The sequence below is a fragment of the Protopterus annectens genome, chromosome 8.part1 (genome assembly GCF_019279795.1).
Source record: "Protopterus annectens isolate FY-2018-M chromosome 8.part1, PAN1.0, whole genome shotgun sequence".
NCBI lineage: Eukaryota > Metazoa > Chordata > Ceratodontiformes > Protopteridae > Protopterus > Protopterus annectens.
The window spans coordinates 381758041-381783702 of record NC_056742.1 but is presented as its reverse complement, the minus strand read 5'-3'; the positions used below and the strand labels follow the sequence as shown (position 1 = coordinate 381783702).

Below are 25662 nucleotides of genomic sequence, written 5' to 3'. Positions count from 1 at the left end.
TGTCTGGATACCTGGAAGTTTACATAATGCACAATTCTGGATGATGTTCTGCCTTGGCTTTGATTTGTTCCTGTGTAGATTCAAGGTATTTGAGCATGTGGAATTGGCCAGGGTGGCTGAGGTGTTAGTGCTTTTGCCAAATCAGTCTAATTGTTTACTCTCCCTGTCATTTGGCAAAGGGTTCTTGGAAGCAGGCCCAGATGATGCCTTAGTAGATCTCCAGGGAAACTACAGCTGGGTCTGCCAACAGATTCTTAGGGAGGTGTTTGTGGGACTCAAGCATTTTATAGTACTGATCAAACTTCTTGGAGGCAGGGGGAAGGGAATAAGTCTGCAGTAATACATCAGGTTCAGGCAGGCTCAGGAACCTTCTATAATTGGCCTGAGCCTCAGAAAATTTCCTATATTCCAGTTGAAAGACTCCTGCATCTTCAGGTGGCATTAATGAGGACAATGTGTCTTAGGAGACAAATTCCAGAAATCACTGGGAGGGGAGATGCTCCACATAAGCAAGCTTGTCTTCTTCTTCTAACTCTGAGAAATCACAGTCTCACTGAGGGGAGGTGTCCCTTTTTCTTTTTCTAGAGGAGATACTTGGCATATGTTCCCTTTCAAGGGCATACTGCCTGGACTTCATAAAATCCAGAAATTCCAGTACCGGCTTTACTAGGTCCTGTGGAGAGCCCTGGGTAGAGATGACAGGGGATCCAGTCAGTGGTGGCTGGGGCAAACCTACCTGACATTTTGGTTTGGATGTCTTATATTTAGAAGCAGCGGATGATAAGGCTTCAGGATGTGAGCGGGTGGCTGCAACCTCAGTCCAGTTCAGAGATTCCCTCATCAGCCAAGGGAACTTTCTTGCTCACATTTGGTCACCAGAACTCTAGTGTCAAAAGTCACAGCCTGAGCAGCAGTTTCAGATCCAAACAATATCAGTATGTGTCACCTCGTGAGGACATGGACTGAGGCCAGTCATGGTGGCCTGTTTAGGGCTTGCACAACAGGACTTGGGCCTAATGTGTCCGACCAATGGGCTGCAGAGGCACCTCATCTGTGTTAATAATTTGCTAGGATGTCATCTGCCTCCTGCACATCCTTCTACTTCAAGCATTTCTTCTTATACTTTTTCAGGACAATGGCCTGGGAACTAGCAGACACCATGGTGCGCAAAGGTGACTAAAGGCTTTGGCCTTGTGTTTTGTGGTCCTGTCATTTAAACGGGCACAGGATGGGCAGTTACACATGCTGTGTTGCTGGCACAGTCAGAACAGACAATAAGAATGGAAGTATTTTTAACAAATCTGTTTCCTTACATGAGACATACTTCTTAACTTTTTTAAACATTAAACAGCTAAAAAACCATGAGAAATAAGAAGAGATTCCCCAGCAGGGTACTTCACTGAATCGTTTGGCTTCTGAATTATCGATGGACTGATAATGCTGATGTGAACATACGAAGTATAGTGTTTAGGACCAATATTGCAAGAAAGAACTGAAGATGGTGTTGGCCGTCGACCCTTTATACCACTGATATTGGCTACCAAGGGCACCTGTGAGCTGGAGGATGGTGAAAGCCTCCAGGATTCAGGCCAGGCATGGGTTACTACATGGCAGGAAATCCCAAGACTTAGTATTGCAACACCAAATACCAATTACATTAAGTGCTTGCTCACAATTCTTCAAAACAAAATGCCAAGAGACTGCAGGACACCAACAGCACTTCTCATTCCATTCCTGAAGCCAGCATGGTGATTCCTCTGGATCTGCAATGTATCAGCTAAATCTCAGTGTGTCCTGACCACCATCAAATGGATAAGAGCATCTTGTTTTCCCTTACAATGGGGTGCTACTACGTTAAAGTTACTACTTTGTCTAGAACGTAGGGGTAGTTAATCCTACAACACCCTCATTTTTTTAAGAGAAGGGGAAATTACTCAGGCTAAAGCATCTTACAAGATGAGACAGGAAACTTAATCCCATACAGAAAAATAGAATGCATTTTTCACTTCACAGCAATGAGTTTCTGGGTTGCAATATGATAAAAACAGCATTCAACAGTGATGGATCAACACAGCAGAAAACCATACATAAAAGACAAATGAGAATTCACTTTTACTACTTATCTTAGAGAAGAACACCTACAGTTCCCTTGCTACATCCTTCAATTGCTGTAACATATAATGCTTCAAAAAATCTTCAGTTTCGCAGTTAAAGGAATATTCCCCACCTGGCTCAATAGATATTTTTATGCTGTGGTTAGGACAAATGTAAAATATATCTTTAGAAGTTCTTCGTGTTTCACTGTTGCAGACATCACAATTGGGTTATCTGCCTGCAGGTAGCCGTCAGTCGGCCCGAATACCAGTCTTAGATGCTGTCGCCTCTTCCATGACATCAGGTCGTCAGGGGTATAAAACATGTAGCCGACGACATTACATCAGTCTTTCTTGCCAAGAAGGAGCCAGAAGCAGTTCGCAAGTGCCGGTCAGCCGCTACCTGAAATTTCTGTTTTTCGAGTTTCAAACCTGAAGTCGTCTAAAGTTAATTACCCCGTTGGGGATTCCTTTTTCTTGCTCTAACCGATGTCAGAAAAAATTAACAATTGTCTTGCCTGTGGAAAGTAAATATCTCACAGAGATTTTCATTCTTACTGCATCACCTGTTTCAGCCCAGACGACGTCTCTCGCTGTCGGTTTTGTGCCTTGTTTAACGCCTGAACCATTCATCGTCAAGCTATTTATGTAGCTAAATTCTTAAGCTCTTCTCCGTATTCCGAAACGGCTTCAGTAGGCCATCCGACTACCGATCTTCCGAAAAAGCGCTAAGACAAAGACAGAGACAGACCGCATAGGAAAAAAAATTGCCGACAACGCTTCCGTTAAACTAGTCGCCAGTCTGCTGGTACTCACTGAGGCGCCTTTGCACCACCTGATGCTCACTTCTACAGATTCGCAGGCCTCTGCTGAGACCCATTTGGAGTCCGGTATGCCGCGAGATGCTTCTTTGACTATAGAACTTGCAGATGTCTCTACCTTGGATGGGTTCGGAGCTGCTGTGCAGGCACCAGCTTCTGAGGGTGTATTCTAACCTACCAATATTCATATTAAACTGACAACTTCATTTTCGACTAAAACTACTGAGTTTCTCAGGCCCAGTGTTTGCACTACGCCTAGAAAACCATAGTCCAAAATGCATGCTTAAGCTCCCATACCACAAAAACAAATGCTTAGAATGGCTGAAGACCTTATTACTCTAATTAAGGGAAGCCAGCCTTCCCCTGCTAAAAGACAAAGAATTGAACTTCCTTCTGAATCTACAGACCAGGAGTCTGACTCTGACCCTTCTGATTACCAGGACATATCCTTATCTACCTATGAGGATTCAGATGCAGAGGAATCGATTCCCTCTGCCTCCCCTCCAGAGGATTTTTCTTTTGGTGAAACCTTGCATACCTTAAGCAAGCATTTCCGCTGGGAATGCCAGGACTATCCTCAGTCCAAAAAGAGATTCAGAGAATTTTTAGATTTGCCTCAGCACAGGTCTCTAGCTATACCCCCTGTCCTGGATATTGTAGATGATGTCTTCATGGAGTCCAGTCTTACTCCTGACACTTTACCACCAGCTCCTAGAAAACCTGACAGGCACTACAGAGTACCGGACTCTCACAGTATTTCTCTTTAAGAATCCTACTGCAGATCCAGACACCATTTCCCAGGGACCTAAAGGCATTATGGCTACTCCAGCCAAAAACCCTACCCCTTCAGACAGGGATTCTAGAGCTTTAGACAGATGGGGTAAGAAGTTATATAACTCTGCAACTCTTGCCATCAGGGCTTTGAATTTCCAGTTTCACATGTTGAAGTACCAGCAACATATTAGGGAACTAATTAAACAAAAAATTGTGTTACTTCCAGATTGTGCAGAAAATAAAGACTTACAAGAGTTAATGCATTCTGCAAACCAAGTTAGTAAACATACTTTGCAGTGTGGGCTTGATGCCTTAGAAGCATCTTGCAGGGCTGCTGTCACTGGGTCTGTACTGAGAAGGCATGCTTGGCTAAAGGAACAAGTCTTGCCAGACCATGTCAAAGCAAAATTACTAGACGCTCCATTAAATCAGGGGCGTATGTTTGGCACAAAAGCCGAAGAAGTTCTTAAAAAGATGGAAGAAAAAGCTAAATCTATGCAAACCGTCAAAGATTTCTTACAGGTGCAGCCACCTAGATTCAGTAGTCATTGGCCTTCAAAAAACTGGTCCTTTCCAGTCCCTTTCAGGCCTTCTCAGTCCAAACCCAGGGGAAACAGACAACCAAGACTACAGTCTCAGGGTATGCAGAGATCTAAATAATGGAGTCTTTCCACCTCAAAACTAAGGAGTGGCAGGCCACCCCCTTATGGAAAAAGTTCACAATGACTTTCCAATTATCCTTCCCAGCCATGCCCAAGCACTTGCGCCCCTAGGAGGCAAACTCGCCCTTCATGCAAAAAACTGGATGTCCATTACTCACGAATGATGGGTTCTAAACATTGTATCCCAGGGATACAGATTCTACTTCCACTCACTGCCATCCCCAATCGGGTTGCCAGACCTTCATCCAAACCAGTGGGCAGAGGCTCAAAAGCAAGTACTTTCCCTTCTCCATATCAGGACTATTCAACTTGTTCCAGTAAAACAAAGGGGACAGGGTTTCTACTCCAGACTGTTCCTTGTGCCCAGAAAAGAGAGCTTTTGGCGCCCTATCCTGGATCTATCAATTCTCAATACCTTTCTGGTGGTCCCAAAATTCAAAATGCTTACACTGCAACAGCTTCCTCCTATGCTAGCCAAGGATGCTTGGTTAGTCACCCTAGACTTAAAAGAAGCTTATCTGCACATCCCCATAAGGGAGTCTTGCAGGAAATATCTACGTTTCAAGGCAGGCTCTATGCACTATCAGTTCTCTGCACTTCCCTTTGGCTTATCTACTGTACCCAGAGTATTCACAAAATGCCTGGCTCCAGCCATTACATACTTCATTCAGAGAAATATTCAAATCTACCCATACTTAGATGATTACCTGATTCAGGCGCACAGTCAGGAATCGCTACTGCAGCATCTGGCATTTGTAAAAAGACTTCTGATTTCACTGGGATACACCATCAATGAAAAGAACGCTGGAACGCTATGACACAAAGAGGATTAAAGCACCCACTATAGAATGTCTTCTCACAGAACTGACATGGCAAGTGCTCCCTTGTTTGTTACAATGCCCTTCCCAAGGCTCTATGCAGTGAGCAGAACACTTGAGCACAACTGTAAACAGAAAACAGACTTACCTCAGAGAGCAAAAGAACTCTTATAAGCAGAAGAGATTCAAGACAAAATGCCTGAAGAACTGCCTCGCTAACTTATGCACTCATCTTAGGAGTGATAACCTGAAGTTCAGTTCTTGGCGAAAGGGTACATGGAAGATGAGTATCTGTGCTACAGAAATCAAGTGATGACATACTTCTGAGACAAACATTTAACACAACCACACCCCTGTTGTAAAATTAAATTTCTTTTTTTTCTCCGTCCTTATCACTTCGGGCTTGATGTCCCAAGCTCATCCACATTATTCAGTCGTTCTCAGATCCTCATGCACTGGTGACACTATCACAGACTGACCCTTTGCAGGGAGAATAAGCTCAGCAGAAATATGCATTGCCAGTGTCCTATGACAGAAGTGAGCATGCTGCAACAATCGTAGCACTAAATGGTGGGGGTATTCTCTATGTCCTAACCAATACCCCCCTTATGTAAGGGTATACACCTTGGGAGGGATGTAAGGGTATACACCTTGGGAGGGCTGGATGGCCTGCAGCGGGTCAATTCACACTTAGCTGGCATCAACTCAAACTTGATCCTTCTTTAAGTCAAGCATCTTAAGAAAGTCTCCAGTCTCCAGTGGGGCTTGTAAATTGTCAAACTGCCTAGGACATGGAACTCTCCTTTCTTCCCAGAGAGAGAGAGGCAAGTGTGTATAGGCTCTCCATTTTCTCTCACAGTTAGCTCATCTAGTACCCACACTGCTATTCAAACCCAAGCTGCGTGGGTTAGTCATGGCTTCACACCTCTAGTTCAAGGAATCAACTGGAATTCATATTCAGAACAATGGCCAGAGATCAGCTAGACTTTGACTGCAAAAGGTTAGACCATGAACATAGCTCTTAGAAAAGATTTGCTTGATCATAACCACACCTTCTTTACATAAAGCAAAGTACACAAACACGATACTCCTAACTATGGCAATGAGCCCACCTAGGGTATGGGGTACACATTCTTCTCTTATTCTGAGCCACTGAGAGCACTGTGTTGTTAGCAGATTAGTCCAATGAATGCTCAGAAACAAGTTTCAGGAGGAAATGAGAATCCACCTTCAGCTGGACCATATCCATCAAGAAAGGCTAAATAAGGCTCTTTATACATAAGAATATGCAAATCCAAAATACACACAGCTGACAACAGCTTAGAGGAGGTTGTCTTTTGGGTTTACAAACTTTAGCACCAAAATCCAAGTGTGGTATACCTCTGATGTGGTTGTTTGTCAGTTATAAAGTGCAAGTCACAAGGAAGATGAAGGCTGGATCCTTTACGGGGGGGGGGGGGGTTGGAGGAGTGAGGCCAAGATGAAGACTCCCATTAAAATAATTATATTAATCTGTATTCAGCCAAAGTTCTGGCTTTTGTCAAACCACAGGTAGCCAAAAGAACTGAAACATGCACCTTAATGGTGGAATAATTAAAGTCAAGGGCAGATAGATGTCCGAGGCAAGGAAGGCACTTCCTGAGGTTCACAGATTGCAGTGGAAGTGGATATTTCATGATCTTAACTGAAAATCTCTCCCTCTTGGCCTTCCAAATGAGACTAGCATAGGATTCTGTGGCAGCCTCCAGGATCCCCCAAATTGAATCCAGGCCAGACAATCAAATTAGGTGTTTTAAGGAGCTAAACCATCAGGTGGTGGAGGAATTCACTTGACAACACTGAGCTCTCATCATTCAAACTAGAATTACCTCCAAGCAGGTGAGAATTCAAAAGAACTAAAACCAACATCAGACTGGGTCACACAAAGGGCAATGGAAATTAGTTATGGCCTTCTAGGCACAATTTCACCAGAAGGTGAAGGAATAACAAAACTTGGGGGCAAGTACACAGAATCCTTGCCAACCAATTTCTTGAGACACTGTTTACTCTCTAAACCAACTCACTCTTCACTGCTGGAGGAAGCCAAACTTGGATAGTGTCATACTTCTTGAAGAGCACTTAAACAGTCTCCTGACATAGACACAGCTATAAGAAATGGGCTCACATTACAGCTTAAAATGTTTGCCACGGTATTCGATATCCCTAAACTGTGGAGAGTGAGGCAGAAAGACACAGCTGCTAGTGCCCCACTCCTACACCATGAAGGTTTTTTCTAGTTGAATGGAGCTCCAACCTAAATATGTTACACTTTATTAAACACTGACTTTAGGCAAAAAGCTTTTTTTTGCAGGGACAAGCCCTTAAGCATGTCTACACCCAAGTGACTCTAAATATATTAATTCTCAAGTCATTCAACCCCAGGGACTATAAAATGTTCCCTTAGCCTGAGGTTTGGCCTCAGAGTTATCTTCAATTGTTCCAATGAGAAGTTAGGACAAACAGATAATGGGCTTCAAAACAAGTAAATGTTCTCTATCTCTGCATGTTCAAAACCCTACTACAACTTCATTCTGTCCAACCTCATGGAAGGTGGAATGAGCTTCAGGCCTTCAGAATCAGGAACATCATGGAAACCACATTTAGCATCACAAGACAGACGTTAACAATTATCTCCCCTGCAATCCACTGACCCTGTTTTTGCAAACATCTATAGTGGGCCACATGAACTTTTAGTAGTGGGTCAAAGAATAAGGCCAGCACTGGCTAGCTGCAAGGAAGGTATTTCCATTTCAAGGTTGTGGGCTGAGACCAAGCAAGAAAACAAAGAGCAGCAAGAATCTGAAGACCATGAAAAGATGAAAGAGGGAATGATGAATTGTCAGACATCTGAGGAGCACAGTCCACTACAAGGCAAACAGAAATGAGCCAGAAGAACCATGAACACTTTCACTGCCTTAAGTATCAGCAAGCACAGAAGATAGGTCTGATCCTCCTCACACATACAGTACAGGATGTCTGCTCTCTCAACTCCAGCATTCCTCTTAATAGCAGGAATGTGTGGGCCTGGATCGATTCCAAGAATGCATGCCAATTAGTGAAATCCAATACGAAAAAAATCTACAAGATGGGGGAAAAACATAAAAAACAAAAACACTGATGCAGAAGCAAGACCTCCAGCAGTAACTATCATTCTGAAATATACTAATGGTGACATTAACCATGCAGTAAATCCAAAGAACTAAGAAAGGAAAAAACTGACCTCACCCTGCATGTAAAGAACTCCGCCACTAAACAAATTATATAACTACATAGCAAACATAAAACAAAAGCATTCTGGCTTAAAAATACAGACTCAGCCACAACATTTCTGAGATTAACACAGAAAACAGGCCAATAGACTAACATCAAAATTAAATTCCAACATATAATTTTGCAAACAGAGCCAACCCAATCTTCACTTTAACAGCATTTCAGTGATTCCAAATGGCTAATATGGGATTCATTTAAATTGTCCTCCATCATACTAAATTATTCCTGATTCCACCATATTTTGGAAACAAGTCACACAATGTCTGAGCTACCTTTAACACCCCACCTTGCTCTCTACAGAACTAGCTTGAGGATAAAAAATGTATCTCCCTTTCTGAAGGATGGGTTAGTATTTCACTGGCAACACTTCTGACACATTGATTAGTCAGAGAAGAACAAAACGAGGGGGGATCAAAAGCAACTGCAGGATATGGTCCTTCATGATATCTATGACTTGAAACTCAGAGGTTATGTTTCTCCAAAAGTGAGATGAACTCAAGAGAACCACACACTTAAAAGCTCCCAATAGTAGTAACAGATCAAGTGCTTAGCCAGACAGCCAACATGATGCCCAGTGGTGGACAGTAGCCTGGCAGTTGGCATTTAGGTAGCTTGTCCTTACTAAGCAAAAGTTTATATTTACAGAAAAAGCAAAAGGAAAAAGATAAATATTTCCCACCACGGACAATGGCTTACCTTGCGTCCTCAGAGGGTTTTCAATGGTATCATGAGAAGGCTCACCAGAATGACCTAACACAGATTACATAAAATGGTATGGTGCAACTCTTATAAAATGAGAACAGCCTGAACTAGAAAGTCCTACAGAAGCAGAAGGAAGTAGTCACAGTACTAGCCACTATATCAACCATGCCAAAGACAGAATGGACTACGGGTAACCACAATGACCCTCGTCTTAAATGCCTTCCACTCATTAAAGCCAAGAAAAAAAAAATAACAGCGTTTTCAAGGACAGCTGAACCATCAAAATCTTGATAACAGAAGAAAAAAGTACTTTGTCAAGCCTGTTCACGGCCTTTGAAGATTAGGGAGAGATGGGAAGAAGGCAACAGGTGGATGGACTATGTGACAGAATCCTGAGACAGTCAAAGCTCAATGAAGGTAAGACAGTGGTACTGAATTGAGAGAGGTTGAGACAGTTGATGCTACACTCTAATTCCATCTTGAAAAGCAGGAAAAAGGAGGATGATGACTATGTCAACTGAAAGTCTGTGGATCTGTTGGGGCCTCTAAGACAGACCTAAGCTGGACAGTAAAGCATTCTGCTCCAAACTGTCTTGTGAAGAAGGAAAACCATTTGAGAGGAGGTTGACCAGTATAAGTGGCCTATCCTCATGAAAACAGAAGGTTATGATTCTAAGCACTTCCTGGAAAAAACATTAATTTCTAATAAAAGACTCTAGAAGACAAATAATCCAAAGTTCCATCTCTCCTTATCCAAGGTAAGCATTTAATATAAGTGCCCCCAAATTGGTGAGATGTGCCACAGAAGTAGTGCAAAGGGCAGTGGATTTGCACAAAACAGTACTGTAACATCCCTTCAGCTCTACAGGGTATTTAGTAGTAGTCTGTTTTGAAAATGATTGTCCCTTCTTTCTTACTTCATAAGAAAAGCAATTGCAATTAGAATTTCTGAAGTCCTACGTCCTGTCAATATAGTTTCCGATTTGTATGTAAACACCCAGAATACGTAGAATTTTCTCTCTTATTTTTTGTTCTGGATACAGTGCAGGGAGATGAATGGATTGATTCAAGTTGAAATCTAAAACCACTTTAGCCATAAAAGACAGGCTGAGTGGCCAAGGTACCTTACCCTTAAGAAAGGTGAGATAGGTCTAAATCACCATAAGACCTTGCAAATCAAATTTCTTGCAAAAGTCAGACCGATGAGTAACATCATTTTCCATAAGACATTTTAAAGTAGCAGCATAAGCTGGTTCAAGAGAGAGAAAAATGCATTTTTTTCCAGAACAAAATTAAGACCCAACAAAGGAGCCACCTACTTTCTAGGTAGACAAAAATATTATATCCCTTTCATAAACTCTTTCACTTGAGATGAGAAAAAAATGAAGGGTCTATGGATGGACAAACAGAAATGGCCAAAAGATTAATCTTAATGGAAGTGTAAGTAAGGCCTGAGGATAATAACACAAATATTTAAAAAAGTAAAGGTATACGAGCAGTCTTTAAATGATTTTGGTTTCTGCTATGGCACCAGCCAGAAAATCTTCTCCAGTCAACCAAATATGATTTTCTAGCAGCAGGTTTCTTAACCTCCGTTAATACCTGTTGCATGTCTTCAAGAAAAAAGTGCCTTAAAGGTACATTCAGGCTGTAAGCTAAAGTTGCTAAAGGATGGTGTGAATCACAGAACCTCGGTCTTGTGTGGGTAAGTCCATACTCTGAAGACAAATGAAGTTATGTCTTACCATAACGTTCCATCTGTGTTGTTGATCTTTGTTCATTTATTACTGATGGGTTATTGGTTCCGTCCTCAGAACTGAGCCGGCCAATATCAAGCTCGCGTCAGCCAAAAACTCTCGAGCCAAGGTCCTACCCAGAATGTTCTGCTCCCTGTTACCTCAGATCGAGTTTGCAAGTTGACAGATAAAAGTAGAGGCTACCTCTGGTCATAACAGACCTCCAAGAAAGGAGCACATGAGATCAACCAAGAACCTCCGGATGGGGGATGGAGGGTGGGAAGTAATGAATGAGCGAACAACAACAACACAGATGGAACATTATGGTAAGACATAATTTCTTTATCTGATGATGTTAATCTTCGTTCACTCCTTACTGATGGGACAGTCCTCAGCTACCTGTATTCCTGGGTGGCCCTCGTGGAAGGACATTCCTGAGTACCATGGAGCCAAAGGAAGCTCTACCTCTGGAGGCCAAGTCCAATTTGTAAGGAAGAATAAATGTATGAGGTTTAGCCCAAGTTGCAGCTGAGCAAATATCATTGAGGGAAGCCTTAGCATGGAAAGCTGCTGAAGTTGCCATAGATCTTGTAGAATGAGCTTTGACTCTATGAAGCAAGGTGAGATTGTTTTTGTTGTAGATAAAGGTTATACAATTTCTCAACCATGAAGCCAATGTAACTTTTGATACAGGATGACTCTGTCTAGGACCAAAAAAAGCCAGAAACAGTTGGTCTGATTTACGGGTAGATTTTGTTCTGTCCAGATAAAATCGTAATTGCCTATGAACATCCAAGGAGTGCAGGCAACACTCTCCCCTTGTTAGAATGGTTAGGGAAGAACACTGGAAGGTCAATAGACTGGTTGAAAGATCGCTCTGACACCACTTTTGGTAAAAAGGTAGAATTAGCTTTCAGTGACACCCTATCCTTATGGAAGATAAAATACGGAGGTTTGAAGCATAAGGCCTAAAGTTCTGACAATCGCCTGGCCGATGTGATTGCAATCAAAAACAAAGTTTTCCAAGAGAGATATTTTACATCACATGAAGATGCAGGTTCAAAGGGAGGAGCTGTTAGAACTTGCAGAACCAAAGCCAAATCCCAAGGTTGTACGGGTTCTCTAAAAGAAGGTTTTAGGTGGATAACCCCTTTCAAGAAAGTCTTACAGAGTCTGTGTGTCTTAAGTGAAGAATCTTGAAAACTAATATGAAAATTTGAGATGGCAACTAAATGTACACGGATAGTAGAGGCAGGCACCCCAGAGTGGAAAAGAGGTGATAAGTAATCCAATACCATCGAGACTGGGGCTGAAAAGGGGTCTAATTGTTTATTTGCTGCCCATAGAGAGAACCTTTTCCATTTGTTAAGATAGACTAGTCTGGTGGATGATTTAAGAGATGCAATAAGAATATTGTGCACAGGGGATGAAAGGTTTTCATGCCTGGCAATCATTGGTAGTGCAGAAACCAAGCTGTCAGTTTCAGGGTTGTTAGACTGGGGTGAATCAAACCCTATGGATGGGAGATCAACACTGGGGATGGATTGAGGATCCACAGTTGATCTAGCAGGTGAGGCTAGAGGAAGGGAAACCAGACTTGTCGAGGCCAATATGGAGCAATGAGGATCACTTTGCTTTTCAACTGTCATGCTTTCTTCAGAAATTGGGGGATGAGGAGAATAAGCATAAAGAAGACCCAAGGGCAAAGCATGGACTAGAGCGTCCCTGGGTGACTGTCTCCAAGGGGGGGATCAGGGCAAAGTAGTTGTTGTACTTGTAGTTGGTTGGGGAGGCAAATAGGTCGCAGCAAGACTGGCCCCAGTGGTTGAAGATTTTTGCCGCTATCAGAGGATTGAGGGACCACTCGTGAGGCTGTAGAATGCACCTGCTCAATTTGTCCGCTATCACTTTGGAGCTCCCGGAAATGTGTGTTGCAAATAGAAAGCGGTTGTAAGCTATCATCCATTGCCATATTCTCAAGGCCTCTCGGCATAACAGGTAAGATCTGGTGCCACCTTGTTTGTTGATGAACCAGACCACTGACATGTTGTCTGATTGGATCATAATAGTCCCTGACGGAAGGATGGAGTGAAATGCTTGCAACACTAGAAGCACCGCCCTCAGGTTCCAGGATATTGATATGCAAAAGGGCCTCTGTCTTCGACCAGATGCCTTGGACCGAGTTTCCCTAACATAGCCCCCCCCCCCACCCCATCAGGGAGGTGTCCATGGTCACAGTGGCTATCGGTTGGTGGGGGTTGAAAGGGCGAGACCATTGTTGGGGATTTCAAGATATCCACCAGAGTAAATCTTGCTCGCAAATCTGAGTTACACTTACCTGAAAGGACAAAGGATTTTGTCGAGGGTACCACTGAGTGAGAAGTAGCCATTGAAGGAGCCCCATGTGGAATCTGGCTAGAGGAACAATGGTAATCGAGGCTGCCATTGACCCCAATAGCTGGAGTATAGATCTAGCTGGGGATTTGCGGTGACAGAGCAGCGGTTGAACTTTTGAACTTGTCTTATTCTCTGAAGCCTGTGTTCTGGAAGGGATGTTGTGCAATTTCTCGTGTCCAACAGCACCTCTATAAATTCCAAAGACTGAGTTGGGGTTGTGTTGGATTTCTCCCAGTTTATGGTGATTCCCAGGCTTCAAGCTGTTAGGGGAGTACACTGCAGGGTTTCTTTCAGTAGACGCTTGATGGGGGCAGTGAGGAGCCAGTGGTCTAGATATGGAAACACCTGGAATTCTTGAAGTCGCAAGTGAGCGGTGAACACTCTGGCGGCTGTAGAGAGACCGAAGAGCAGGGCTTGAAACTGGTAGTGACTGGCTCCTATTCAGAAGCAGAGCTATCTTCTTGAGTGTTTGTCCATTTTTATGTGGTAGTACGCATCTTAAAGATCTACAGAGCACATCCAATCATCTTCTTCCAGAAGAGGAAGGATAGACTGAACCATGACAATCTGGAATTTCTCTGTTTTTACAAATTTGTTTAGTGTACTGAGATCCAGAATTGGTCTCCAGTCCCTTGTCTTTTTTGGCACTAAAAAGAACATTGAGTAAAAACCGGATCCTATCTGGTCTGGGGGAACCATATGGATGACTCTTTTTTTGTAGCAGCTTTTGGATTTCATGTGCTGCTACTTCCCTTTGACTGGGTGGAATGTCATGTAATACTCTTGATGAGACTGGGCAAAGAAGGAAGGGGATGTGATAGCCTCTGGATATTATCCGTTGTACTCAAGAGTCGGTTATCTTTTGCCAGGCAGTGGGGTACAAGGAGAAACAACCCCCGACCACTTCCAGAGGTGAGCAGTCAGGCAATGCTTTAGGAGCACTGATAGGGTTGGCCAGAGAAAGAATCTCTGGAACCTCGGTTTCACTGACCTCCTCTGCCCCAAATGGGAAGTCTTCCATTGGAGTTTCCCCCTCTGCCTCTAGGGGAGAACTCGGCACATGCATTCCAGAAAGAACTCTGATTTCTTGTGCCAGATCTTTTCATTCCTCTGATTTCTGGAGTAGAATCGTTGAGGAGTGGAGTGTCTGACACCCATGGCAGACAGTGTCTTGCCATCTTGTTTGCACCTTACCAGTGTATCCTTGACTTTAGGGCCAAACAAAGAAGTGGCCTCTATGGGGGCATTCATGAAGGAATCCTTAAAGGAGTCCGCAAAGTCACAAAGGTACATCCAGGCATGTCATCTGGCGATTATACCTGTGCCTGCTGCTCTAGCCACCACCTCCATTGCATCAGAAATAAGACGCATAGAAGAGTTGGAAATGGACTCCACGGTGGCTATCTGAGAAGCCACATTATCACGGATTTCATCAGAAACAGCTCCTGCCAAGGTTTCAGAGAGCTGGTTGATAAGATCTCGCTGAAGCCTGGTAAAATGTGCCAAATAATTCAAAGACCTTATGGCAAAGGTCAATGAAGCAAACACACATGCTTCCCTAATCTGTCAATCGCCCGGGACTACTTGTTGGGTGGATGGACAGTTTGGCTCTCTTCTGCCAAATCCTTCTTAGTAGCAGCTGCCACCACCATAGCATCTACTGGAAGACCTCATGACCAATGGGGGTGCTCAGCTGGGGGCGATAATATTTTATCTGGTCTCTTAGGTATTGCTTCCAGGGTGTCAGAGGCCTTCCATGCGCACTGGACGATGAGCTGGACAAGCTCATTGGCAGGTGGGGTGACCCAGGAGGTAGGGGGCCAGGCACAAAAAGCCTGCAGGAATATGGATTCCTCAGAGGAAGGATTAGAGGGCTTCCAGTCACCCCTCTGTCTAAGGATCTCAAGGATGTCACTAAAGGACACCTCATCAGAGGGTGACCGTGGGGACCCTTCCCTGTCATCAAAATCCATATCATTGGTCAATGACTCCTCAGTGGAGTCCATGTGTTTCCTCCTACACGATGCTTTGCGGGGTACTTCCTCAGTGGGAGGTTCTGGGTAAGACCGCAAGGAGGGGGTCTCCTGAGGAGGAGAAACCTGAGGCTCTTGTGCCCAGTGTCTGGCAGTTGAAGCTTGTGACAGCTGCGGCAAAGAGGGGGGAGAGGACTCCAACATGTGAGCTTTGCCAGCGGAAGCAAGCACCCTCTCCATGACCTGGAAGGCCGGCCCCCCCAAGGAGGGATGGGAGCCCGGAACCGAGAGCGACAACCTTGGAACTGGGGTCACACACCGCCCCGACGAGCCCACCCCCAGACCAGGAGCCTCAAGAGGACCGTGAACCATAAGAGAGCATCCCTGGAAAGTGCCATAGAAAACAAATGGCGTGGAACCAAGAATTCCCTCCCAAACGGCACAGCCACTGGTCTGAGAAGAGCCCGATGCCCAGTGCAATGAAGGCCACAAGGACAACTCTGGTTCCAAAGTGAGATCCACTATTGGAGTGGGAGGAAGGGAAGCTGCTGTCGGAGTAATAGGCTTCAAGACTTGAGTGGAAGTCGAAGGAGGAGTATACTTTGGGGTTTGAGGAAATATACGTTCACCTGAATGAGGAAACATGGACTTCGACGGTTGGGAGAGACCTCTGGCCACAAGCAACTGGTCGACAAGCTGCAATGCATCCTGTTCAGAGAGACTCTTAGTTGACCTCATGGAGAAAGCTGATGGTGATTCTGGCCTTTCTAGGAAAGGACTATACTGACATCTAACAAAAGGATCCAGTGAAGGGGAATATTTGTTCCTTGCTAATTCAATAGGTGCAGAGCCCAGAGCCAAGGATGTCTGCACCGAAGAAAACGGTGTGGAAAAGTCTGCACCGAGCATGTCTGCTCCGTAGTAATTGAAGGTGTCTGCACCGTAAAGGCAAAGGTCTGCCCCAAAGGGTACAGTGCCGTAGTGAAAAGTGTCTGCACCGGCAAGGACGGTGCCGAGGAGGACTGCACTGAAGCACATGCTGGTGCCGAAAATGTCTGCACCGTGGAGTACAGAAGAGTCATACTTGGAGCTGAAAGTGACTGTACCAATGGTGCCCAAGGTGACTGAACCTGTATTGATGGTGCCGTGAAGGGTTCCAACAGAGCTGTCGGAACCATAGTTGTCTGCACCAGGAACTCCGGTGCCGTATCGATAAGGGAGACATGGCTGTAGTCAGAATCATTTGGGGTGGTGCCGAGCCTAGAGCCGACAGAGTCTCAGGTGGCAGCGCCAGAGTAGTAATCAATTTCACCTTCTTGTGAGTCGACTCCCTACGATCTCCAGAGGGAGAAGAAGGGAGTGATTTTGATGAGGAAGAACGCCTCTTGCTGGGTTTAACAGGAGGGGGTGAGCCCTCCGACCCAGATATAGCCTCAGAGAAAGGAGGCTTGAGTAGACCTTTCAATATTAACTTATTCTTCCTCTCATTGAGAGTCCTGGAAGAGAAATTTTTACAAATCCCACATGGAGGATCTACAGTCAAGTGGGAGACATTAAGACAGTAGACACATAAGTCATGGCCATCGGAAAGTGGTAACTTATGGCCGCAATCCTTACACTGCTTGAAACCAATACTACTTTTCTTATCTGACATAACTGGTTTGGAGAAGAAGAACAGTACCAAAAGGAAGAAGAAAGGCTACCCAAAAAAAGGTAAAAAGAGAAAAGGAAGGATTACTAACGATGGCAATGGATAATTACCACAAGGTAAGAAAGGAGGGTAATAAAGGAAAAAATAAAGGGAGAGAGTCTAAAGGGTGCGATAGGGAAGGAAAATATTAGAATAAACTTTTGAGAAAAATTTAGAGTAAGAACAATATATAAACTTTCAAAAAATTAGACACTTAGCTGAGAGATTGGCTTGACGGCTGTACAGCAACATGGCAAACGAGATCTGAGGCAACAGGGAGCAGAGCATTCTGGGTAGGACCTTGCCTTGAGAGTTTTTGGCTGATGCGAGCTTGACATTGGCTGGCTCAGTTCCAAGGACGGAACTGATAACCCATCAGTAAGGAATGAACGAAGATTAAAAACATCAGATCTTGTGGTTATTGCCCTTGGCCATTTTCAAAAGAAGGAAACTATTGTTGCCTAGGCCAAAAGGGAGTTACCAGTATCAGCCTTAGAGAGTCCTTTTGGATCTTTTAAAAGACTCTAGTTATCAGAGGACAAGGTAGAAAAGCATACAGGTTCAACATTTTTGTCCATGGGAATGAAAATGCATCCATCTTCCAGGCCTTTAAGCAATGAGCCCTGAAGCAGAACTTCTTTGTCTGTTAGAATGAAGGCAATCAGATCTACTTGTGGAGTTTCCCACAGGAGGATGATTTTTAGTGGGGGCCTGGACTACTGCTAATCAGCTTGTCTACAACAAAATACTGCTCTGATGGAATGTAAATAGCCTGTAGGACAGATTGTGCTATAGGGCCAAATCCCAGGCTAGCATTGCTGAAAAGCAAAGGTGCTATGATCTAGTATTCCTCTTTTTATGATCCACATGACTGTAGTGTTATCTGTGATGACAAACAGAGGTCCTAGATTCCACAGAATGTTCAGAAATTTCAGGGCATTTCATAATCCCATCATTTCTTTGATGTTTATGGACTTATTTTTATTCTGATGGTTCCATAAACTTTGAACTTTTACCTCTTTTGCAACAGTTCCACATGGAAAATATAATGCTTCTGTGGTTACAGAATGAGTATGAACTGGAGTGCTGAAAGGGAGACAAGGATTAAAGGATAGCAGATTTATTCACTAGCGAATCACCTTCTTGACAAAACTTGGCACCAGAATTTGAAAGAAGAAAAGGTGCTGGTGTTGGGTTGATACTGATATGTGGAACCAATGAATTTTTCTCATATATATTAATGGGCAAGGAAATCATGAAAACTGTGGATGTCATAAATCCTAATATTCTGAGACAGTCCCTATCTACTGGGTGAACCTGTTTGTGAAATATCGGGAACTGTTCCTTCTAGAGATCTACTTGGTCTTGAGGAAGAAAGGCCACCATGAGGAATGCATCTAAAAGATGGCCTAGAAACACTATGCTGTGAGGTGGTATGAGGGATGATTTTTCTAGGTTTTGTTGAAACCCAAGATTGAGAAGCTGGTTCTTTATGAAATTAACAAATCCTGAAAGCCTGGAAAAAGAGTGCAAAACTAAGGTAGTTGTCTAAATATGGAAAAATGTCAATGTCCTATAACCTGCAATGATCTATTATTGGTGCCAGGCTCTTTGTAAATACTCTTGGAGGTGTTGATAACTAAAGGATAAAGCAGGAAACTGAAAATGTGAACCAGCACAGAAAATCTTTAAAAGCATATGAAGTCCTTGTGAAACAGAATGTGGGTATAGGCAACTTTTAAGTTTAGAATTACTAGGAAACTGAAAGGAGTAATGAGCAGTAAGAGAGACTGCAGAGAAAGCATTCTGAATTCAGGAGACCTGCTTCCTGTAAAACGACCCTGGGCTAGATGGAAAAACCTCAAAGATTAACTTCCTTTTTCAAGAAATTTCTTTAAAAACTTAGCAGAGGAAGCTCCAAATAACACGTTCTTTTCCATTGCTGCATTAAAAAGTTGTGCTTTCGTATAGTACAGTTGTGTAACAACTTACCATAATAGTAGCTGTCCTACCAATTACAGTTGCAGTATTCCAAGCTGTTGCGATTATCTCTGCAATTAACCTGGACATCTGGCCTTGGTACCAAAGCCTTCATGCAGCCAATATGTCCAATGCATGTCCTAAGCCCACAGGTATAAGGGTACATAGGGAGACATGAGTGTGGAAAACCTCAGACTATCTTACCCCCAGTCGAAACACAGGTCTCGCACCCAATCAGTCTGTTCTTTGTACTGTCATTGTTATTGTTGTCCCTTCACTTGTTCAGAGAAGTGCCCTGTTGGGAAACCTCTGCTTTTTCTTGAAGTGATTGTGATTTAATACTGTTATAAGTCAGCTAGGAGAGGAAAGTTTGATTGTGGTAAGCACATTTCTTATAAGGATCTCTACTCCTAGTATGTCTCTTGCTTAAGTGCAGAACATGCTTACAAAACCTGTAATATTTGCCAATCATTTGTACCTAAAACCCCTAGGTATACATATCTGGTATACTTCTTTTCTATCATAATACTTATTTTGAGACACAGCACCCAAAGTGCTTTGCCCACACTAAAACAGTGGATGGCCACTAGCAACAGAGACTAGAAAATGTGCATTAAGGATCATACATAAGGCTAATTATACGGCTTTCATCCAATGGACCAAAGTTCGCTTTGTATCCTCTACAGAAATTCATAAGCATTTCTGAAAAGGAATGGTCTATGTTGTGTGAGATGGATTTTCACAGTAATGCAGTAAGTTGTGCACTCTGGTGACTCGATCAAGAAAGTGGACTCCGCCTGATGTTGTCCTGAATCAAGATATACAGCACATGCAAAAGGCAAATCTTTGCCATGCGATGCCCCTAATGTGTGCTAACATGCTTTCCAAACTCTCTCAAGGTGTGGGGATTTTTTCTGGCCATCTCAAGTTAGTTAAAGGCTGTCAATATACTTAACACACTCCTTTACCAGTGTCTTCTTTATAGTTTGCCTTAAAACCTGTTTACGCCATTTACAATACTTCTATAATATGTTGTTACACTGTCTCAGCTGTAAATATGCCACATCCAGACATACTTTCCTGGTGAACTAACTACTAATAAATACATGAAAAAGCATACCAAAATGTAACAGCCAGTAGCAGATTAACCATGTGGCATTAGAAAGACAGATAAGATAAATTAATGTAGTTTAAATGTACTAAAGACAAAATAAATGCTCCTGCATGCAAGTATAAAGCAATTTTTTTCCATGACATCATCTGCTCCGGGATAAAAGTAATGAGTTTCTTGCAAATCAAATCTACCTTACTTTTAAATGTTTTCTCCCCTACTTGGCTGAAACATGCTACTGAAAGCAGAATACGGCAAAACTTTGACAAACAGAAAAGAAACAACCATTTATCAAGACCTTCTGCTTAAATAAAAACATCATTAAAGAGTCCTCTTGTAGCCAAGTGGGAACGGAAGGCTGTAGCTTAACCATATGCTAGATTCATCTGAGCACAGTTTGTCAGGGATTTACTGCAATGCTGTTCATGGTGACTAACTTCTGGATATACTTAATTCATCACTCCCCAGGAATCCACAGGTTCTCAAACTAAGCTTGTGTTACATATTTATTGTTTAACCACATAATACTGAACACAAGGCACCAGCAATGTAACTCCAAGAGATCAACCACCTTTTATTCATCTAAGATGACAGATAACTCATACATGACTTGTGAAGCTCTTGACACTGTTGTAAAAGACTGCAGCTTCATAGTGAATTGCATTACCAATTTATATAGAAAACACACTTCAAGTAACATCTGCACTGTTTTTAAAGGACAACACCCTAATCACAAACTCCCTAGTCAACAGTGCATCTTCTTTCCCACAAAGTGATCCCTATACAGCTATGTGTATAACTTTGCTGTCAGTCCCTTTCTGAGGCATGGCTATGCTATTTAGCTTTGTCGATAGAAAACATATTAGGTTTGCATGAAATCTCACAACAGTTTCCTTAGCCATCTGTCCCCTAGCTCTTACATGCCTACTAGAGTTAAGAATCCAGGCGCACAAAAGCTAAAAAAACAATGTCCATGTTAGTGAGATCATAAACTTTTTAACTTATAGGGATTGAATATTTACTACAACCTTTGCTATAGCAAAACAGCATAGCAACTACAGTTGGGCACAGATAAGCCAGGTGTTCTGTCTCAGGTGAATAAGCAACTTAGGATACTCAGGAAAACTGACAATGTTAGCTCACCAAATAAATGAGTGAAGAATACCTTAAGTAAAAACAAAAATTGGTCTTTATTCTCACAAAAAATATCTTACTTGCTGTACTGACTTTGGAGCTGAAACAAAAAGAGCACATGAAAAGTCTGTTTAGAATATGGCAAAGAACTTAACTGAGTAACTGATTAAATGTGTACATTCTCTCCAGAAATTCTTAAATAAAACAGTAAATCTGAGTTCTTTACCAAGAAACTTGAGAAAAAGGAACAAGGAATGACATCAGATAGTTGGTGGCAGGGAGCACAACTATGAGAAAAAAATTTTAGCTAAAAAGCAAAACTGCTTTATGGAAGCACAATCAGGTCATCTTGGGCTAAACAAAAACTACTAACCATTTAGGGTATCATAGGGACATTAGTGCTATATCAGATATCAGTAGAAGACAAAAATAAAATTATTTTTCAGTATTAGCTAGTTGTTGTTCTGTAAACTGTCTTAACATTTATTCATCATAACTTCGTACACATGACCATTTTAAGTCTTTCTAAAGTCAATATTTCCAATACAGGTCCACTTGAAATATTTTACACAAGGGACTTCTTTTCATGACAGCAATATCAATCTACTATTTCTTTTTATATGAATTTACAACCTGAGATACATTACAGTCAGAAACGTACTATTTTCCAATTTTACTGCCCACAGCGAGGATGTATATATGTTGATAATTCAGTATTTACTAGTAAAAATAAAATGTGTGGTAGTGTGCTGGTAACACACTATAAATACAATACTTTTGTTGTGTCTTTCGGCTTTTTCCCGGTTAGGGGTCGTCACAGCGGATCTCCGGTCCGCTAATGACTGGCAGTAGATTTTTACGTGCCGAGTTGCCAGCCCTGACACACAACCTTCAAAGAAGGTAGGCCTATTCACGCATGTCTCCTCACAGAAGACACTCTAGCTGCGACTAGAACAGGACAAAGTCGTACTGTGAGGCGACAACGCTACCGCAGCACCACCACCGTGGACTACTATATACTATAAATACAATACTAACTTTCAAAAAAATTTACCAAGTTTTCTTGTGAAGGCCATTTAAAATGAGTGACACCATTTTAAAATTCTAGAGAACTGTGGGTATGTTTGTTGACAAGTAGTACACATTGGTTAACTGACTGAATTTCTCTTCTGCCTAAAAATTTCTGAGACAGACCAGTATCACTGTTTATCACATGATACAGCTTTGGCTTTAAAATGCAACAACCAAAAGGCAAGTAATACTTGATGATACAGGCAATGGCCTTATCACTTCGGAGGCAAAAACAGCATGGAGCTGCATGCAGTCATCCCAGAAAAGGTCCACAGCCACAGCTATTGCCTCTGTAAAAGCAAAGCACAGGTTCCATAAGACGCTGGAGTCATGTGTCAGCCACAGAGAAGAGCAGGAAAAAAAAAACATAAAAATGGATTTGCAGGATGGAAATGGTCATCACTCAGACTCCATGCCCTAGACTTATGGTATCCACTCACCAAGTTTGTCTGCAATCACTACTCATACGTCATGCCCTTTGACTACAGCATCCATTCACCACAACTATTCTACAAGCCAGTGGGGTAAATCTTGAGAAGGTCAGGTCAGTGACGGCCTTTAGCAAAGGCCAACTGGAATATTCAGCAGACTTTAACATATATAAATTGCTTTTTTTCACTTGTCACTTTTAAAATACCTTAATTTGATGGTGGTGATGTCATTTCTGCATTTTGACACGACTGTTCTGGAATCTGGATGGGTCTTCTGTATGTCCACCTGGGAATACTGCATGATTTTTAGTATGTCTATTCCCTACACTATTCCTGGAGTAAAACGGGTACCTGCTTTTATATCCTGTGTTTTAATGTACAAGGTAGTGCCTGCTGAAAAAGCACTGATGAAATATAACAATGAAACACCTGTCCATGTCAGATTTTTTTGTCTTGAATGCATTATTAAAGACCTCTGTACCACTATGTAATTTTGATCTCAAACATTTGATAGTAATAAATGCAATTACCTCTCTGTTCTTACAAACAGATGTTCACTCTTCAGTCAGTACTGTACAGCTAAACAGAAAAAAGTGCTTTCTTAAGTAGGTAAATTATCCCTGGTGATTTTCAGATTGTTTTAAAATATGCACAAAGCATGACTAGCGTAATTAAAAACCTTAAAACAAAAAAATATATTCAGTACAATGAAAAAAAAAACTAATTTAAATAACATTTAGTCCTAACCATGTGTAAATAATTTGCCATTTTTGTTGTACCTGTATTAAAAAGCATGTCTTCTGCAATAAGTGGAAAACAAATGCAACCTCTAAGTGACAGTGGATTCTAATACCAGTAAAAATGACAACACACCAGAACTCAGCAATTCTCATGTGATGTACCAATATTGTAAAACAATAAAATCAAATGTCTCAGAAACTCAATGCAGGCTAGTGTTCTAGCTTTTAAGACACACTTTATGTCAATGTGCTCATTAAGACAGAATAATCTGGCTTCTGCCTAAACTGCCATTCAAATCAAGGCTCATTACAAATGAACCTCTACAGATGTTTAACCTGCAACAGCTTCTATGTTGATAAGACAGATTTGATTATTTACCTACTGACTGACTGACTGCATTTTACTATGAGGATTGAGGAATGGTCCACTGGGCAATAAAATACTTCTTCAGTGGATGCCAGGGGAGAAAAGCAGAAACAGCAAACATTCCTGCTAAGATAAAAAGGAGTATAATGACTAGAAGGCCTTTCCCAAGAATTGTAGGTACACATGTACACAATTAGGTATCACAATCAAAGCAATGCTCTTTTTAAACCTAATGGATTTGCCCTGGTTTCCTTAGTTTTTTCAAGTTCATCTGTTTTTTTGTGAGAATTCAGTTTGACACTGACTCATAATGTGGTGCTTATAAAAGGTTCGAAATACAAGAGCTTAAGTTTTTTACCTACAATAAAATGCATTTGTATTTGAAATACAACAGCTTGAGTTTTCTACCTACAATAAAAGGCATTTTTCTAAACAGGTACCACATGACTGGCTGTTTATTTACAGCAGATTATGATTTATTTAATCTCAGTTGCTAGTTTTGCTGAAATTTTCTGAAGTTTGTTTTATACATAACAGATCAGCAGACCCCATTTGGGCATATTTTGCATTCTCCTGAGCTGTACCTGCACAGCTTAAAACAAAACAAAACAAAAAAAACTTTCCTGTACATGTTCTTTACATGCAGTGCTTCGTGCATGACACAAACTTGTAGTAAATCTGTTTTGCAGCTCATTTCTTTTCAGCACTCAGGAGATCAGTTACATGATTTGATGAATGTGCCTTTAGTTAACCTTCAGGGTTATGGTAGCTTACTTAATTACCTAATCTGCCATCATTAGCATTTCATTAGGCTTTGCAGGTAAAGCAGGGAACAGATATTCTTAGTCACAGCTTGAATAAGATATGGCAGGATGTTATTAAACACAGACAAAGTAGGAGAGAATGAACTCACATCTTCATAAATGTCAAAGAAGGTTGCCACTAATGCATCTTTGATTTGATTTAAGTCCGAGAGATCCCAGTAGACTTTAAACATGCGACCCACACTACTGCATTCACCACTTGGGCATGGAACATTCTCCAGCAGAAATGCTTGTTGGTTGCTGAGAAACAGGAGAAAAAAAATTGTTAATTTTTCAGAAGAATGACAGATAAGAATGTCTATTAAAACATATATGTGTAACCATGACAGACTATATACGACTATAAACATTTAACCAGATCACTTATTTTAGAAAAAAATATGAATAGTTCAATTCACAACATACATTTAGCCACACATATTGAAATAAAACACCCCCCCCCCCCCAAAAAAAAAAAAAAAAAGCTGCATTGAAAATTCTATAGTAGGCTAAATCTTTTGAGATAGAACACATTCTTTTCACAAAAAAGCATGAAGTGATAACAGCAGACAACAATTTAAGACAGCCAATCAGGTGGAACAAGTTAAATCTGCATGCCAATGTACAGAAATGTCAGAAAACAAACCAACAATATATATCCAAGGGGTGTTGCTAGATGTACTAGCCCAGTATTTTTTTCTGAGAAACATTCTGGTTCTTAGGCCCCAGAGATCTGCACAAACTATGCTTCAGACTGGAATACTCATTGGAAAATACATTATTTTTCTGTTTGGAAGAAGCAACAACTGAAACTGATCTGTATGTTTAAGTGTATAGTAGTATCATTATGCTAAAGCCATATATTTTCTAAAGGTTAAGTGAGTAATGGGGGCAAAAATACCAAGGTCCAAGTACAAAACAGAAAAGTCACGGAGAACTAGAAAAAGTAGATGTTAAAAAGTTAACAGTCCTTATGGAAAAAATAAAAGAGAAAGAGTTGAAACAAAGACACACACAAACAGCCGGACTTCATTAACAAAATGGTTGCTC

General features: G+C 41.8%; 1 protein-coding gene across 1 annotated transcript in view; it reads right to left on the bottom strand.

Annotated features, from left to right (window-relative positions):
• Positions 1 to 25662, bottom strand: part of LOC122810136 (T-cell immunomodulatory protein-like) — a gene marked incomplete at its 5' end in the record, with an annotated part of 1692898 nt that overhangs the window by 1075906 nt on the left and 591330 nt on the right. Inside the window, one exon of the mRNA XM_044081610.1 lies at positions 24723 to 24873. Coding sequence (XP_043937545.1) covers positions 24723 to 24873 — 151 coding nt within the window. The remainder of the gene's footprint in view (positions 1 to 24722; positions 24874 to 25662) is intronic.